General features: G+C 39.3%; 1 protein-coding gene across 5 annotated transcripts in view; it reads left to right on the top strand.

Moving 5' to 3' along the window:
- The window catches only part of PLD5 (phospholipase D family member 5), a 177645-nt gene that overhangs the window by 137909 nt on the left and 24418 nt on the right, over window positions 1–15318 (top strand). For all 5 annotated transcript variants that reach the window (XM_069009899.1, XM_069009898.1, XM_069009901.1 and 2 more), the window contains one exon: window positions 7796–7923. In XM_069009899.1, coding sequence (XP_068866000.1) covers window positions 7796–7923 — 128 coding nt within the window. The remainder of the gene's footprint in view (window positions 1–7795; window positions 7924–15318) is intronic.

Here is a 15318-nt window from a genome sequence, read left to right as displayed (position 1 = left end):
TGCATGAGGGTCCCTGGTGGGACTTTTCTGGATCTTCTGTGTCACTGTGGACCCCTGTGTAAGCATGTGGAAAATGCCAACCCAAGCAAATGCCAGCATTGCCTTCTTATCTACTTTGCACAAGACGAATGATTATGCAAGATAAAAGGCAAACAAATTCTGGTGCTTGCCACCTGGAATTACTGAGGCCTGATTTTGAGAGGAATGGAGGCTGAGACTATGTGGGTGTACCTTTAAATGGCAGCACTGGCATAAGCAGTTCTTGCATCTTGTTGCACCCAGCCACAGCCACTCATTTCCACACTTGTGCTGCCCCTTCAGCTGTGTTGGAAAAAATTGTTTACTTCCATGTAGTGAGCTGGACTAGTGAATTGTTCTACATTTGAAACAACCTTCTTATTTTTATTTATTTTTAACCTGGATCCATCTTCTGATCCAGCTCATTCCCTGAAAAAGCTACTTTGGCACAGCTGAAGAGGTGGTGGAGGGAAGGAGAAGGGTTGCTGAAGATGAGATCTGTTCATGCTACTATTTTGGGGGGTAACTGGTGTTGGTTTTTTGGGTTTGGGGGTTTTTTCCCTTTTTTAAACATGCAAGTTATAATTCTCTAATACTTTGGTTTCAGTTAGAGAGCTGGGTTTTGTAATGCTCATTTGTCACTATTCCTTTTTCTTCCTGCTCTTTCCCATCCACATTCTCAGCTCTTGGCTTCCACAGCTGTGTGGATAGAGCAGTTTCTGGGACTGTACCTCCTCACAGAAATTATTTCAATCCACTGACTGAGTAAAAAACAAAGTGAAAAAGAAATGGTGAGTGTAGAGGATATTTGCTCCCCTGATCATGCAGGGCAGAGCCCAACAGCATGTTGCAGTCTGCTAGGGAGGGAAGGCAGCCAGGCAAGAAGCTGGCTCAGGGCCTGGAGAGGGGGCTGGGAAGTCAGACGGCAGCAATGGAGACCTCTCTTCTCACGTCCTCAACTCCACAGGGAGATCCTTGACTGCAGCCTGTCTGCTTAGGAGAGCTCTCTTGTAGCAGCCTTTCTTCCAAGCTCCAGCCAGACAGGGACACGTGAGCTGGCTGGGGAGTGTGCCAGTGGAGATGAACAGTGGCAGCACGCAGGAGGCAGAGTGACTGCATGTTGTCCCTGAACCACCCACGCCACAGCCCCAAGCATGTGAGCCCATCCGTTGCCATTCCAGTGCTGCAGGCACCTGTGTCTTTTTGGAGAGAGACCAGAGGGGCTCATGGAGCTTGGGTCACATATTCCTCTCCTGGGCACTGATTTCCTCAAAATTATCTTTGTGTCAGTGACCTCAGATGCTGTAAAACAAGATAGTAAGCATTACAGTAAATTTTTGTGAAAAACATCTACATCAGAAACAGCCCAGTTTTCCTAAAGGCAGTTTTGAGAAGCTACATGTGCACACAGCTTATGGCTGATCATACACTGGGAGTGAGTGTTTCTCAGGCAGGTAGTTTGAGTTTAAGGCAGGCCAGGATGGCATGAAAGTAAATGTTACTGCGAAAGCTTTCTGGGGATTACTTGGACTCGTGCTAGAATGTAATTTCTTTGAGTAATTATGATTTCATTTTTTGCGTGTGTGACAGTTGAATATAGAGCTGCTAAAGAAAAGGCAGCAAGGTTTTGATTTTAGGCTGCTTCTTTTTTAAATTACTGTGGCTTTAGACAGATGAATAGCACATAATCCCAGAGTGACAGGATTCAGTCCTGGTAGTTTTTAAAAAGGACAGAGGTATGTGCGTGAGAGAGAGAGAAGCAGAGGGCAATGTAAACAAAACAGCTGATTCAAAGTTAAGGTATTACCATCAGAGATTTCCCTAAAAGTCCTTGAGTGTTTTCTCTTTAAAATAAATCTGAATCATTAATCTTTCTGGGCCAGGCAGACTTTTAAATTGTATTTCAAACCCAATATTCCATAAAGAGCACAGAAATAGTAAATAGTCTAGTTTGTCTTTTAATCATTCAGAGATTTAGTAAAAATAACTTTGTTTTCAAGTTGTGCATTCTTCTGCTTTTGTACATGTCCTCTTCTGAGTGGTGGCAGGTCACACTAATGGGGCTTCTGGAAAAAGTCCATGCTTTTTGCAATCAGTTGAGAAAGAAGCCTGAAAATTCATGGGGAGGTGATCCTCTGCCCAGGTCACTTGTGTCTGCCCCAAATGAGACAGCTACTCCACCACTTGTGACCACTTGTATTGAAAACTCTGGATTTTTGTCTCAGTGGAATAAGAATTATGTTTATTCATGGCTGCACTTTGTGCTAAGGCTTATTATCAAAAGCAAATAAATGAAAGCATATATTGCAAAATGTAGGGAAAGAGACATTCACTTTATGTATCTATATGTGGACACATCCATATCCTAATGAGCAAATTGTATTTTAAAAAATAAATGTGGGACCTAAGGGTAATAAGGGATCTTTTGTTGCTGTTGCTGAGTAAGCACATGGTGATTAACTGCATCTGTGCTGATCTGAAAAGGCAGTTTAGCTGGAAGAACACAGAAGGTCTATGGCACGATGGCAAGTGTTGCACATGCTGCTTCTCACCTATGTGTTAGCCCCCCAGAGAGGCCATGCAAGGTGTCCTGCAGGCTGCTCGAGCACTGGCTGTACTCCTGTGGGCATGAGCTTGTGAGCTCCAGGGTTTGTGGTATGGACTGGGTAAGTTTGCTCTTGACTCTGACTTGAGGCTGCCCTCCAAAGCATAGGTAAAAATATGTATCTGTGAGTGCCAAGTGACTGTCAGCAGGGGGGTAGAACAAAGAGGCCACAGCTCACGTTCTCCTTTCTGAAGGTCTCATTACTTAAGAGTATTTGCTTCTGCACGCGAAGAATTAGGAGAGGAGGAAAAATTGTGATGTGAACGAAGTGTATGGACATGGCAATGAGGAGAGTGAAGGGATGACAAGACTGAGGTAAGCAGGAGAGGGCAGCTGTTGCTAGTGCGCCCAGCTTTGTTGTGACATGGGGAACAGGGTCTGGAAGATGCACAGTGGATTGGACATGCAGGTGCATTTGTCAGGTTCAGACTGCAAATATAAGAGAGCTGTGAGCAGTGTTGCTTTCCCTGGCCGGACTCATTTCTTATATCAGTACTGCCTTGTACCCTGCTGTGCCTTCTTCTTTGTGATCTCTCTACAACCTTCCCACTCCCTGTCTTAGCTACCCCTGCCCCAGTGCGTTCCCCTTCCATCACCTGCTGAAACCTCTACTTGACAAGCTCTGTTTTTCCAACACCCTGTTCATCTCCTCCACCTTTATAACATTCCCATTCCTAGCAGAAGGTAGCAGAGCACTGCCTGCTCCATGACCTCTCTCCTAGGGCTCTCACAGTGCAGTGCCAACTCGTGCCATCAGGTGATTTATCTGCATGTCTCTCCAGACTCTCTTCTGCTGCAGCACTCTTTCCTACTGTTGGGCCTTCTGAGGTCAGGGCTCTCCATGCTTTTCTCATCCTTGCTCTGCCTGTTGTGTATTGCCTGTCACTGTTGCTGCAACTTCCCAGATAACTCTGGCTCTCCTTTTACTGCTTAAGTTCTTCCCCTTATTTTTCTTTCTCTCTGGTTTTAAAAACACTGTGGTGAAAGTAAGAAAGTTGTGAAGACAGAAGACCAATTTTAGGCATGGTACAAGCAAATGCAGCTTCTGTTTCTTGGGCGTTATGTTTGCTAACTCCAGAGTGAGTTTAGCCTGTAACTGGTAGTGCTGAAAACTGTGGCAAGCAGAATTTGCATGTTTGCTTTCAAGGCAGCTGTGATAATAGCAGCCTAAACAGTTGCTCTTTCTGGGTCTTCCTTACAAAAATTATGTACTGCGTCCACCAGTGAGGGGATTTAGCATAATGACATTGCCTCAGTACAAGGACAATATCCTAAGCTGCTCACAGGTGTTGGATCCAAAGCCTCAAGAAAGTGAACACCTCCAAAGAAGGTTCACCTTCTCCAGACTGTTGCATAAACTTGGATGTGGAGGCCAAGTGGCAGCCCAATGAGTTCCAGCCTCCTGCAGTCTCTCATGAAGAAGAATCTCCCAGTTTGTGTAGCTGTCTGGTGACCTTGCTTGAGCAGCAGTAAAATCCACAGCCGCAACACATCTGCACCAAGAATGTGTCTGACATGGTTTTTCATGACAGCGTGTATGTGATGAGCTCTTGATCAAAGGCTCCTGCTAAGAGTTTAGTGCTTTGCCTCAAATATGTAAAATATGTCCTAGCTTTAGGTTCATAGGATCATGAAATGGCTTGGGTAGGAAGGGACTTTAAAGATCATCTAGTTCCAGCCCCCTGCCATGGGCAGGGACAGCTTCCACTAGACCAGGTTGCTTAGAGCCCCATCCAGCCTGGCCTTGAACACTTACAGGGACAGGGCATCCACAGCTTCTCTGGGCAACTTGTTCCAGTGCCTCACCACCCTCACAGTAAAGTTTCCTCCTAATATCTAATCTAAACTTACTCTCTTTCAGTTTGAATCCATTCCCCCTCATCCTTCCCTCTCTCCAACATGCCCTTGGAAAAAGTCTACTTCTGTCCTTCTTGTAGGCTCCCTTCAGGCACTGGAAGGCCACAGTTAGGTCCACCATGAAGCCTTCTTCTCTCCAGGCTGAACAATCCCAATTCTTTCCAAATTCCTATTCTTGCAGTCAAGCTTGCTCTAGGACTTTCAGACATTGTTAGTGAAGTATCTGAGAGCAGGCTGCTGGACCAGGCAGGATGTTGCAAGACTAGAAACTGTAAATGGCATTTTCTTGGGCCATCCCTCTTTGAGATTACTTTGGGAATTGGATTTATTTTTTAATGGATGAAAAGTCAGTCTCTCTTGCAATACTGCTGATACCTTCTGTTTTCTTCCTCCATTATGAGAGAAAGCTAGAGGGTAAGTAGCAACCTGGCGCTTCCAGGGGCTGTGTTCGCATCACATGCAGAAGGTCCAGGCTCTCAATGGCAGGGCCTGCTCCATGCATCCCAGACTGCATCAGTCATCTCCCTTATGCAGTGTGAAAAAATGCCCCATCTAGAAGAAAAAGTACTCAGATAAATGTCTGCTACTTAAAACATGCCTTGATCCCTACAGTGTCTCTTTTTTGTGGTTTTTGGTTTTTTTCTGAAGAAAATCTGTAATCTGTCCCAACCCTTAGAATGTACAATTTTATGGGACAGACAAATCCACTTGAGTTTTAAGTGACAGCACTGGTTTTCTCTAAGTTCTTATCCTGAATTTTAATCTCCAGTGAAACAAAATAGTTAGATTTATTTGGCATGTTTATTAGCCATCAAGCCTACAAATGTGCCCTTCTGGTTGAACTCAGTAGACTCACAGCTTTGTGTAATTGAGACTGGAGCATGACAGAGAGTTCTATTATGGCTTCACATATTGATCAGTCCAATTTAATTTCCTCATGGGGCCTGGACCACGCTGGGGATGGTGGATTGAGTTGAAGGCTTGATAAGCCTATTTTAACAAAGCATCTCAAGGGCTTCTGGAACAGAGGAAATTATCAATATTGATACATTTCCTTTCATCAGAAGGTAAGAGCTCATTAATAGGCTGCAGAACAGCTGCTGTTTGCAACACAGACTTTTTTTTAAATTAACTTGGCGATAACTGCTTCCTCACCTGTTCCCTTATCAGTTGGCTGTTTCCAAAAGGAAAAGAAATTGGGTTCCAGGTTTTGATTTTAGTGGTATACGTGATAGCAGTATCTTCTGCACTGCTATAGTCACTATTTTGGTAATTGAAGTCTAGTTATATTTTAGGGTAATAGTCCCATCCCACTGCTTATGCCCATGTCTGAACAACCCACGCCAACAAATTCTGGTGGTTTACAACTTTGGAATTTTGTGTCAAGTTACTGATGATGACTGCTATTTTTAATGTTAGTATTACTGGTTAAATAGTCTCCTGTTATAACTTTGGCAGTCATCATTTTTTTTTGTGATTGGATATTTAAAAAATGTTTTTAAATTGTGTTTATTTTAGGCTCTCAGTTATGAGAAGGAAGCTCATTGTTGCTTCCTATTGTTTTATCTTTCCTATGCAAAAATCCTAACATTTCATTTATAACCTGTTTGGTGTAGGTGTGTTGTGGGTGTTAAATTCCTACTGCTATTTAATGCTGCAAATTATATGTATGGAAAGAAAACATCATCAAAGCAAATTGCTTTGTTAAACCTGATTTTAAACAAAGTTTTCGGATCACTAGGTAGAAGTTTAGTGCCTTACAGAATGGTTATCCTTAGCTAATAGCAGTTGTTTTTGTTTATTCACCAGAAAACAATTTAAACCATTTAACACCTGCGACGGTGTTTTCTGATTTCTTTTCCATTTCACACTAATTTTCTCAATAATTAGCACAGTTCTGCTTGTTGATGCATGAATTGAAAGTAGCAGCAAGACGTTCCAAGGAAATTGGAAAAATCTTTGTTTCTAAGCATAGACGAGTGTGGGTGAGTGAAATGTACAAAAAACTGGAAAGGTAGCTGAGTTGCACAAAATGCAATTGACCAATGAACCAGACTCTGTAATGTGCTCAAAATCCTATTTTGCGTGTTTGGTGCGTCATGGTAAGTGGCACCTTACCTGATTTTCCTTCTTTTATTGATGTCTGAACTTCTGGAATAATTTTTTTCAAGGAAAGTTACTGTTTTCATAATAATAAAGAAATATTTGGCACTGGTAACTGTTGCCTAAAATTACAAGTCAAATGTTTCTCAGGAGATCAAAAATAGGAAGTTCAATGAAAAGAAGTACATTTTAGTTCTCTATATATCCTGGAATTCTTTGAAAGTTGTGACTCATATTCAGCCATTACTGGAATTTGTGGTACCTCATGAATGTTTAATAGGAGATGGTTGGTACCATTACTGGCCCCCAGGCTGCTGTTTACTGTCACTTCTCTTCCCTGGTTAGTCATGACTGAAATGTGAAGATGAGTGGGTTACTGTAAAATGCCTTCAGCAATGATTAATTCAGATTAATCACCTAATTTTGCAAACACTGGAGCACTGAAAGAACAATAGTGGTGTGAGAAATCCCCTAAACTTACCTAATATTAAATATATTCTGGATTTAGTTCTGCAAACATACGGATGGGGCCAATTCAGACATTCTTGGTGATGTGATGGAGCCAACAAGGAGCTCCTTTGATTTCAGTGGGCTATAATCCTTATTAAAACTGTGCTGTTCAGAGTGGTAGGTTGAGTGTCACAGATTAGCAGGATTAAGAGCAGTTTCAACATACTTTATTTAGGCCTTTGCTTACTTCCTTAATTCTCCATGCCACAGCCACTGCAGCTACCTGTTCAAACCATTGCACAGGGCAGGAGGAGCAGAGCAGAGTCTGCTTTTTAGGCAGGGGTTTTAATTGCACTCTTATTTCAAAGGTCATTATTGCAATATGTAGCTGGTTTGTGCTACTGAATAGAAATTCAGAAATGAACTATTTTTAGGAACATATAGTGCTGGAAAAAAAAATTGATTATTTGAATCTAAAATGGAAGGAAATTAGGTAAACGTTATAATGTATGGGAATGTTCCTGGGACGTGCATTAAGTAAATGTTTCTTCATGTAAGTGGAATATATGTTAATTAAAGTCTTAAGTATTGGGACAGTAACAATGTTTATCATTGATTTTAAACCTTAATGGTATGTTTCATTACGTCCCTCATTAATTTTGGAAACTGAGGCCGTGAAATGTGAAGTAATTTCTTCTTTTAATAATGTAAATTATCTCACACTAAGTAATGCCATTTATTATTTTGTCCTTAAATCTCTAGGTGCTGAAGTGTTGTATATGAACATGTCAGCATATAATGAAGGTCGGCTTCAGTCGTCTTTCTGGATTGTTGATAAACAGCACGTATACATTGGAAGTGCCAGCCTAGACTGGAGATCGTTGGGACAGGTAATTTAATTGAAAAAGTAATCCTATACCCTTTGAGGGTAGAATGAGAAAAAAAGGGAACATTTTGAGGGCACTTGGATATCTTTCTTTTCTGATAGTTTACTGGCAAAAGTGCCAGCCTCAAAAACTGTACTGCCCCAGTTTTGATGACTCTTCTGTGTTGGCAGGAGTATATTACTATAAATTTTCCTTCTTGTCATTAGAACAGGTATCTTCCATGGTTATACTTCAATTTTAAATATTTGATTAGGTTTTTTTTTATTCTGTGATGGTCCCTATATATTCCAGTTTATTTATTTTTAAAAAAAAGTGAGCAAACCCATTGGTAAATACCAAACCACTGTGGAAACTCTGTGGTAATATCATGGGCAAGACCCAGGCCCTCTGATCTGCCATATAAAAAAGCAAACCCCAGATTTGGAAAGACTTCCAACTGGACAGTGGGTATTACACCTCAATACCCATTACCTTTGGGAAGGGTCAGATTTATGGGTACTGAAAGTCAAATAGTGTAATATTTTTGAAGGCTGCATGAATTAGAGAGAATTCCACATTTTTATTCCTCATAACCATGAGAGTTGAAGGATGTACACTAAGGCCTTTGTCAACAGCCAGTGCTAAGAACTCTCCACAGTCTGTGACCCTTTTGAGGAACTCGTCAGTAACACGGCTCATTTGCCTTTTGTAGGTATGTCTGCCTTTTTTTCTTTCTGCAGCAGTCTCAAGATCATTAGTGGCTGTCATGTTCGTTTTTGCTGTATACCACTGACTGTGTGAGGCTGCTCTCAGCCACACTTAAGGAGTGAAACCTGTGAAAACTTTGAGACCTCAATAGCTGAAATATACAATGGAGGGGGGAAAGAAGCAGTCCTAGATAGTTACTAGATGCTGTAAAAAAGCTTACTTTCTAGATATGAGCAGAATCTCAGAAACACAGGAATAATTTTGAACCTAGGTTCTAATGATTTTGTAGAGAAGAAGGTGTGTCTTGGTTGTGCTGAACTTTTTAAGGTTTGTTTTGAGCTAAGAGACTGGAAGTCTGAGTGAAAAAAAATCAGCCATTTTAATAAAGAGATTGAATAAATGGATTTTTGCTCTTCCTATGATACTAATTTACTTAAAAGGTATGTTTACAAAGGAATCTGGAATACGGGTAGAAAAACAATGTTGTTAGAGAAAGTCTTGGAGAAGAGGATGTTTTATTTTCAGTCAATGTAAGAACATACAGTTTGGGCTTTTGGACAGTTCAGAAAATGTTTGTACATTATCTGTGCCTCATGAGCTAAATTGTTCTGTCATAACAAAATAGCTGTTCATAGGATTTATTTAGCTTATAAATAGTTTAGCTTGGAAGCCTCTTCTATTTGGGGGTTTGAGTACCGGTGAAAATAATAAATGTGGAGTAAAGAAGCACATTTACTACACAGATTATTGTATTATTTATATATTGCTTATGTATTTATGATCTTCATCACAGATGATACAATTCCATATAGGTTTGGTATTCTTGTGCTGAAGTAAATCTTAAATCTTTAACATATCTCCATTAAACTTTGATGCCAGTTCCTTGTAGGCCAGTGTTTCCAAAGTGATTCCTCCCTGTAATTTTATCACTCGTTTTCTGCATGCATTTGGACTTTTTTTAATCTTATTGTCATATAACAGTATATTTTTATATGTATTTATAAGATGAAGCTCAGAAGGATATTTGTACTATGCAAAACGAAATCTCTCTGCATTACAGTAAAAGAGAATCTGCTTTCAATTAGTTGAGAAATGTATGCTGCAGTTTCAGAAGAGCCAAAGGAAATTAGATGCTTGGCTCCTGTTGACGTTAGATATGAGTATTCAGTTCCCTTACCCCAGAGTTTCAGGTTCATAAATCAGGGCAACTGTCAAAGAGATGTGATATGCTGTCCTAAAATAATAATCTGTCTTGAACTTTTCACTTAAGCAGCAAAATAAGCAGAGAACTCTGTCATTTTATTCTGAGTCCTTTCCTCAAGCAAAATGCTTTGCACATGTGTGGGACCTAATCTTGAAACCCACGGTGAGCTGAGCCCTCACTGGGGAAATGTATCTCCCACGAGTTCTCGTTACCAGAGTCCCAGTATAGCTGCAAATGAGGGATCAGGTTCCTCTCCCTCTCCCTCTTTTCTCCCTTTTCCTGGCACTAAAAAAAAAAACCAAAAACAAAACCAAAAACCCCCCAAGTCTGTTAGCATCATTTGTCTCTTAGGAGGCTAAATCAAAAGCTGAAACAATAATTTAACAGCTCCTTGGAAAACGTCATCAAGACTTAAATGCTTTGGGTTTGCAATATTTGTGGAGAATTCTTTGTGTTTATAAGCTAGAAATCAATCTCATAGAAGCTTATTTAGTTTTGTTGCCATTTTCTTGACTTGCCAGCACAGACAAGAAGCAATATGAGTATTTTCTTTAGAAGTAAATTTTCTGCATCAAGGAGAGATTTTCATATGCTGCAGATATTACTTAAGAATAACCTTTAAAGTTGCACATACCCTGTGCCTCTGCTGTCAGAGTTTTAGTAGTTGCCAGAGTCTCAGGCTTGAAATTATGAGCAAGGCTAAGAGCACATTATTACTCTTCAAGTAAAACTGTGTTTCAGTTAAATTGAAAGTTTGTCAAAACTGTGGTAATGCTGGCTGACATCATCTATGCCAGCTATCTGCTTCAGTCTGAAATCAAACTCCACAGGGAAATGTAAAGTACTGTTTAGACTTCCTGAAAGCAGTATTTTACAAAAATTGGATGTTTTTTCATTCACAGTGGAATATTTTGAATTTTTCTTTGTACAGGTCTAGATTTTGTGTCAGGGATACATTTTTTTTCTTTTGTTATCCATATATCCAAGTATTACCCAATTACATAACCCACTGAAAATTGAGAGTTATGAACAACCAGAGTTTTGCCACTTTCATAGATATAGTAAGCTGTGTAAGATTTTACTGGTGAAATAATCTCATTTCTTGCTGGTAAATTTATATATACTGGTAAAAAACTGAAAAATTTGTCACTCAAGCATGCCTAAAATTGTGTATGTATACTGATTATTTTTTGCCTGTGGCTTGAACTAATAACAATCAAGATGGCCATGGTGCTGTATTCTAGTTTCTAGTTCCTTATCCCACTAGGTTTTTATTACTTAATAAAAGAAATGGGTTATATAACCATTGTTATAACCCATAAGCTAACAAAATGTATCATGTATTTATTTTGTTCCATTACTCCCTCCAATAGTTCCAGCAAAGCTTGAAAATGCATTTAGTTCCTTAATTCTGTTAAGGAGCTTGAGGTTTGTAATAAAATGAACATTTCTGGAGCTTTTTATACTAGCAACATTTTTGGAAAAGTTTTATTCACACATGAATAATTGAATCCAGTGGGCAAACAACTGTAATGGATTAGTTGAACCACTTCAGAAAAATGCATTTATGTGCAACAAATAATCAGCTCTTGGAAAATACTATTACTGAAAATTCCTGAAACAAGTAAAATTAATCCAATTGTCTTTGCTGGAAGTGAAATCAGGCTAATATTAGCTAGTCTTGTAGGCAAATCAGGCTAATATTAGCTAGTCTTGTAGGCAAAAAAAATAGCTTAAGTCATAAGTCATGAATACTAATGATACCAGGTAGTTGAGTGTATATGTGAAGGTTAATGATCAAATTTGAATGTTTAAGGTCTCAAGTAGAAGCCTGCTGTTTGCTCCCTGGAATTGTGGAGTCTGACTGTAAACATCTGGACTGAAGGGAAGTGTCTTGTCTGGGGTTCCAGGAGGAAGTGGTCTTGAAACAAAGGAGGGGGACCCAAACAGAAAAAGGTGAAGTTCCTGACTGGAGGAAAACTCCTTAAAATGGGAGAGATCCTGGAGATTAGAGAGCTGTGGATAAGATGGGAGCCAGGGGATGCACCAAAACCACTGGCTGGTGATGCCTGAGACAGGTGAGCAGCCATGCAGCAGGGATGGACCCGGCTTTCTGCTCAGCATCTGGGGCCAGCGGCCACTTCCCTGCAGGAACAGAAGATAAGGATGGAAAGTGTGAAGTACAATCAATTCGTTGCAAAAGCTCCCATTTTGTTGGTTCTTAAACAAACCCCAATATCTAGATCCACCTCAGGGAGTCATTTGCTTTCTCTTGTCTGGCACATCTTAAAAGCATTATCTCAAAAATTCCTGCTGAAATTTTGGCTCAGCTGATGTTGAGGCAAAGTTTCTAAGCAGACCCATGATTTCTTCTCTGAGCTGTGTAAAAACTGCTAGCAGAGGATTTTGATTTCTAAGATGCCTCTTAAGTACCATGTATTTTCTGCATTGTTCATTCTTCTGATTGTTTTAAATTCACATAAGTTTAAGCTGAATGGCTGCAAGGTTTAATTTTTTTAAGGATAGAAAACAACCAGGCTGTAAAAATTAGGGGTTTTTTAAGGATAAAAACGCCAACCAGGCTGAAAAACATACTTCTTTAAAGACAAAAAAATAACCATGTAATCTTGTTCTCATTTTCCCATTCATTTCATGTCTGTCGGATTCTTTGTGTGATTTGTTTCACCAATATAAAGTAAGACTTCAGAAAGGCATTTGATTTCTCTTCATCTTAAAAATGCATCAGGATTTCCTTGTCAGTCAGTTTCCTCTCCAGCCTCCTCTTACTGTCTTGTTGTTATAAGTTACAAACTGCTGATTTTATCTGCATAATTTAAGGTAACTAGAAAATTAGATAAACTGTCCCAACACTTTTCATTAGGTTGGAAACAGAGACCTGTTTAATCTGAGGAGTTAGGTGTTTGTTTGATGCACCTAAGATGCTAAATGAATACCGAAGAGGGCCAAAGTACTGTTGAAGGTGAGATGTGACAGTGTGTGAATGAGAAACTCTCTGTGAACTATTTTTTCATTATGGTTATTTGTATGTAAAACATACTTGTCTTGTTAGTATTGAGTCCTACAGCACATGAAAGTTGTAGCAATTATGAAGTATCAGTTACATTTGAAGGATAAGGAACAAGTTGCCCAGTTCATTTATTCTGTTAATAATTTAGTTGAATTGACAGTCAAATTAACTGGGATGGAGAGCTATGAGAATTAATCAAAAAACAATCTATTAGGCATCTGTAGATACAGTAGATAAACAAAGTTATGTCTTTTATGATAAATATGAATAATCAAGTGCATACTTACAGTGAAAGTATATTGGATTCTGAAATTTGTGAACTCAATAAGCCTATACTCATTAGGAAAACAAACAAAGAAACAAAAAAAAAGGGAAAAAAAGGGAGGGAGGAAACTCCCAAAACCTCAGTTGGTCAAAAGATATACTTTTTGTGTTTGTCCATTTAAAGTAAAAACTGATGAGCCAATATTTGATTTGTTTTAGAGCGAGTCAGTTTTTTGAACTTAGCTATAGGAGGGCTTGCAGCAGGATGTCTCCAAGAGCACTTGGAATGTGTCTGTTTGTCTTGCCTTTTATCACCAGACAGGACAGGGCTGGTTTGAGAAATAATGGGGGTTCCAGTTGAGTTGTTCAGGTTGTCCTTCCTATAGCACAGAAAAAAGGAGACAAAAGCAGCAGTCTCAATTCACCTGTACCACCTTCTCCTCTAATCTCTTGCAACAAAAAGACTGATAAAACCCAAACTCTTTCTCATCCTACTCTGAGATGATAAAAGCTGGTAAATGATGGTATTAAGAGCTGCACCTGAAGTGGCAGGTTTGGGGTAATTTGTGTTTCTGGGAATATTAGAGGACCAACCCTTTGATTGGTTGTGGTGGGCAAAATCAAATTGGAAGCAATCCACATGGTTCTTTACTCAAAAGTCTCATCCCAGTTGTATTGAGGACACTCATAAGGAGGAGATATAGTTCAAAGGCCACACGTATGAGGGACAAAACCCATCCCAGAATTATCCCTTCTTCTCTTGGTCTTCATTTCTGGGGATATAGATCCTAATAAAATCTTTCCCAAAATTCAGCAATCTCTGGAATGCTGCCAGCAGCAAATGCAACCTGTGTTTCTTTTTATGTATCTCTCCCAGGGAAAGGGGAATGATGATTTCCTCAAATTATATCATCGAACACTGTATTTTCTATTTATTTGTGTGAAAAAAATGTCCTCTAATAAAACCAATATGTAATAAATACTGGATTTCCATATATCTCAAAATACATCATGATGATCTTACTTGTTTCCAGCTTCCCCAAAATCTTGCTATAGCAGAGCCACCTCTCAAAACTGATCACTGAGACAAGAACTGCAAATTTGGAATTTCTGTTGATGATCTTTACAGAACTTAGAGAGCAAAGGCAGGCTATAATCAGTCAGTTGTTTTTCTGAACTTTTATTTGAGAGAGTCTCTTGAAGTTATGTAATGGTGCATCTGGTCCTTTTGAGATAAGATACTTTGTCTGACAGTAGAATTCCATCTTTTCAGTCAAGTAAAAGTTATATTGAGAGTTTCCATTTGATACAATGTTGTTGTAGAATGAATTACAGATTCGTCCCTAATGTGCACTTTGTCAGTTTTTGCCATCTTCTTCTAGTAATTTGCTTAATTTTCTTACTCTCCCAGTGGTGTTCAGTATCATACGGCTATTAGTAAACTGAGCACAGACTCAAGTGTCCTATAACACGAAAAAAGGCTCTTTCAGCTTCATTGTCCATGAGGTTCAATCAAGCTCAGATGGGTAATACTGGAATGAAAGTAGAGGCAACATAATCCTGGTGTATTCTATCTAAATTTGTATTTGTCTTAATGAATCTTTCTTATGTAAGACAGAGAGTATCTCCTAAAAAGTTTTGATATGCTGTTATCCATGTGATCCAATAATTAAAAAAAAAACCTTTATGGGTTTTCTTTCTGTGGGATCATTTCCTGAGCTACCTAATATTTTAAAGATAACAGAAAAGTGCAGCACAGGTCTTCAAGCATAGGTGAGTGAGGCAATATGTGAAGAAAGCAGGTATAAGGAAATATTAGAGAGCTGTATTGACAATTACTTCTTTAGACTATGTATTACCTTTTTCTATTTCCTGCTGCATAGAAATCTAGTTGTATTGTCAGAACTCTGCTGTGATGCTATTACAGCTTGTCCTTCAAAGGACAGGCTGAAAATATTTTTATTATTTTCACTAAGAGCTTTTGGCTGGTGTTCCTTTCTTTGACCCAGTCTAGAGCAGTTTAGTGGCTAATACCTATCTTCAAAATTGCAGCTTTCTTATTTTCTTTTTTCTTTTTCCCCCAAGGAATGGGGCTCTGGAAGAAGATACGTTGCTCTTGGAAGAGTGCAGATCTCACAGCATGCATTTATCATGGTGTAAAGTTTGCATTTTTGGACAAAAAAAAATGTTTTGTTTGATTCTTTAACTGAGACAG

Source organism: Aphelocoma coerulescens, chromosome 3 (assembly GCF_041296385.1).
Source record: "Aphelocoma coerulescens isolate FSJ_1873_10779 chromosome 3, UR_Acoe_1.0, whole genome shotgun sequence".
In the NCBI taxonomy this organism is placed as follows: domain Eukaryota; kingdom Metazoa; phylum Chordata; class Aves; order Passeriformes; family Corvidae; genus Aphelocoma; species Aphelocoma coerulescens.
Note: the sequence above shows the minus strand (reverse complement) of the source record. Positions and strands in the feature narration are given on the sequence as shown.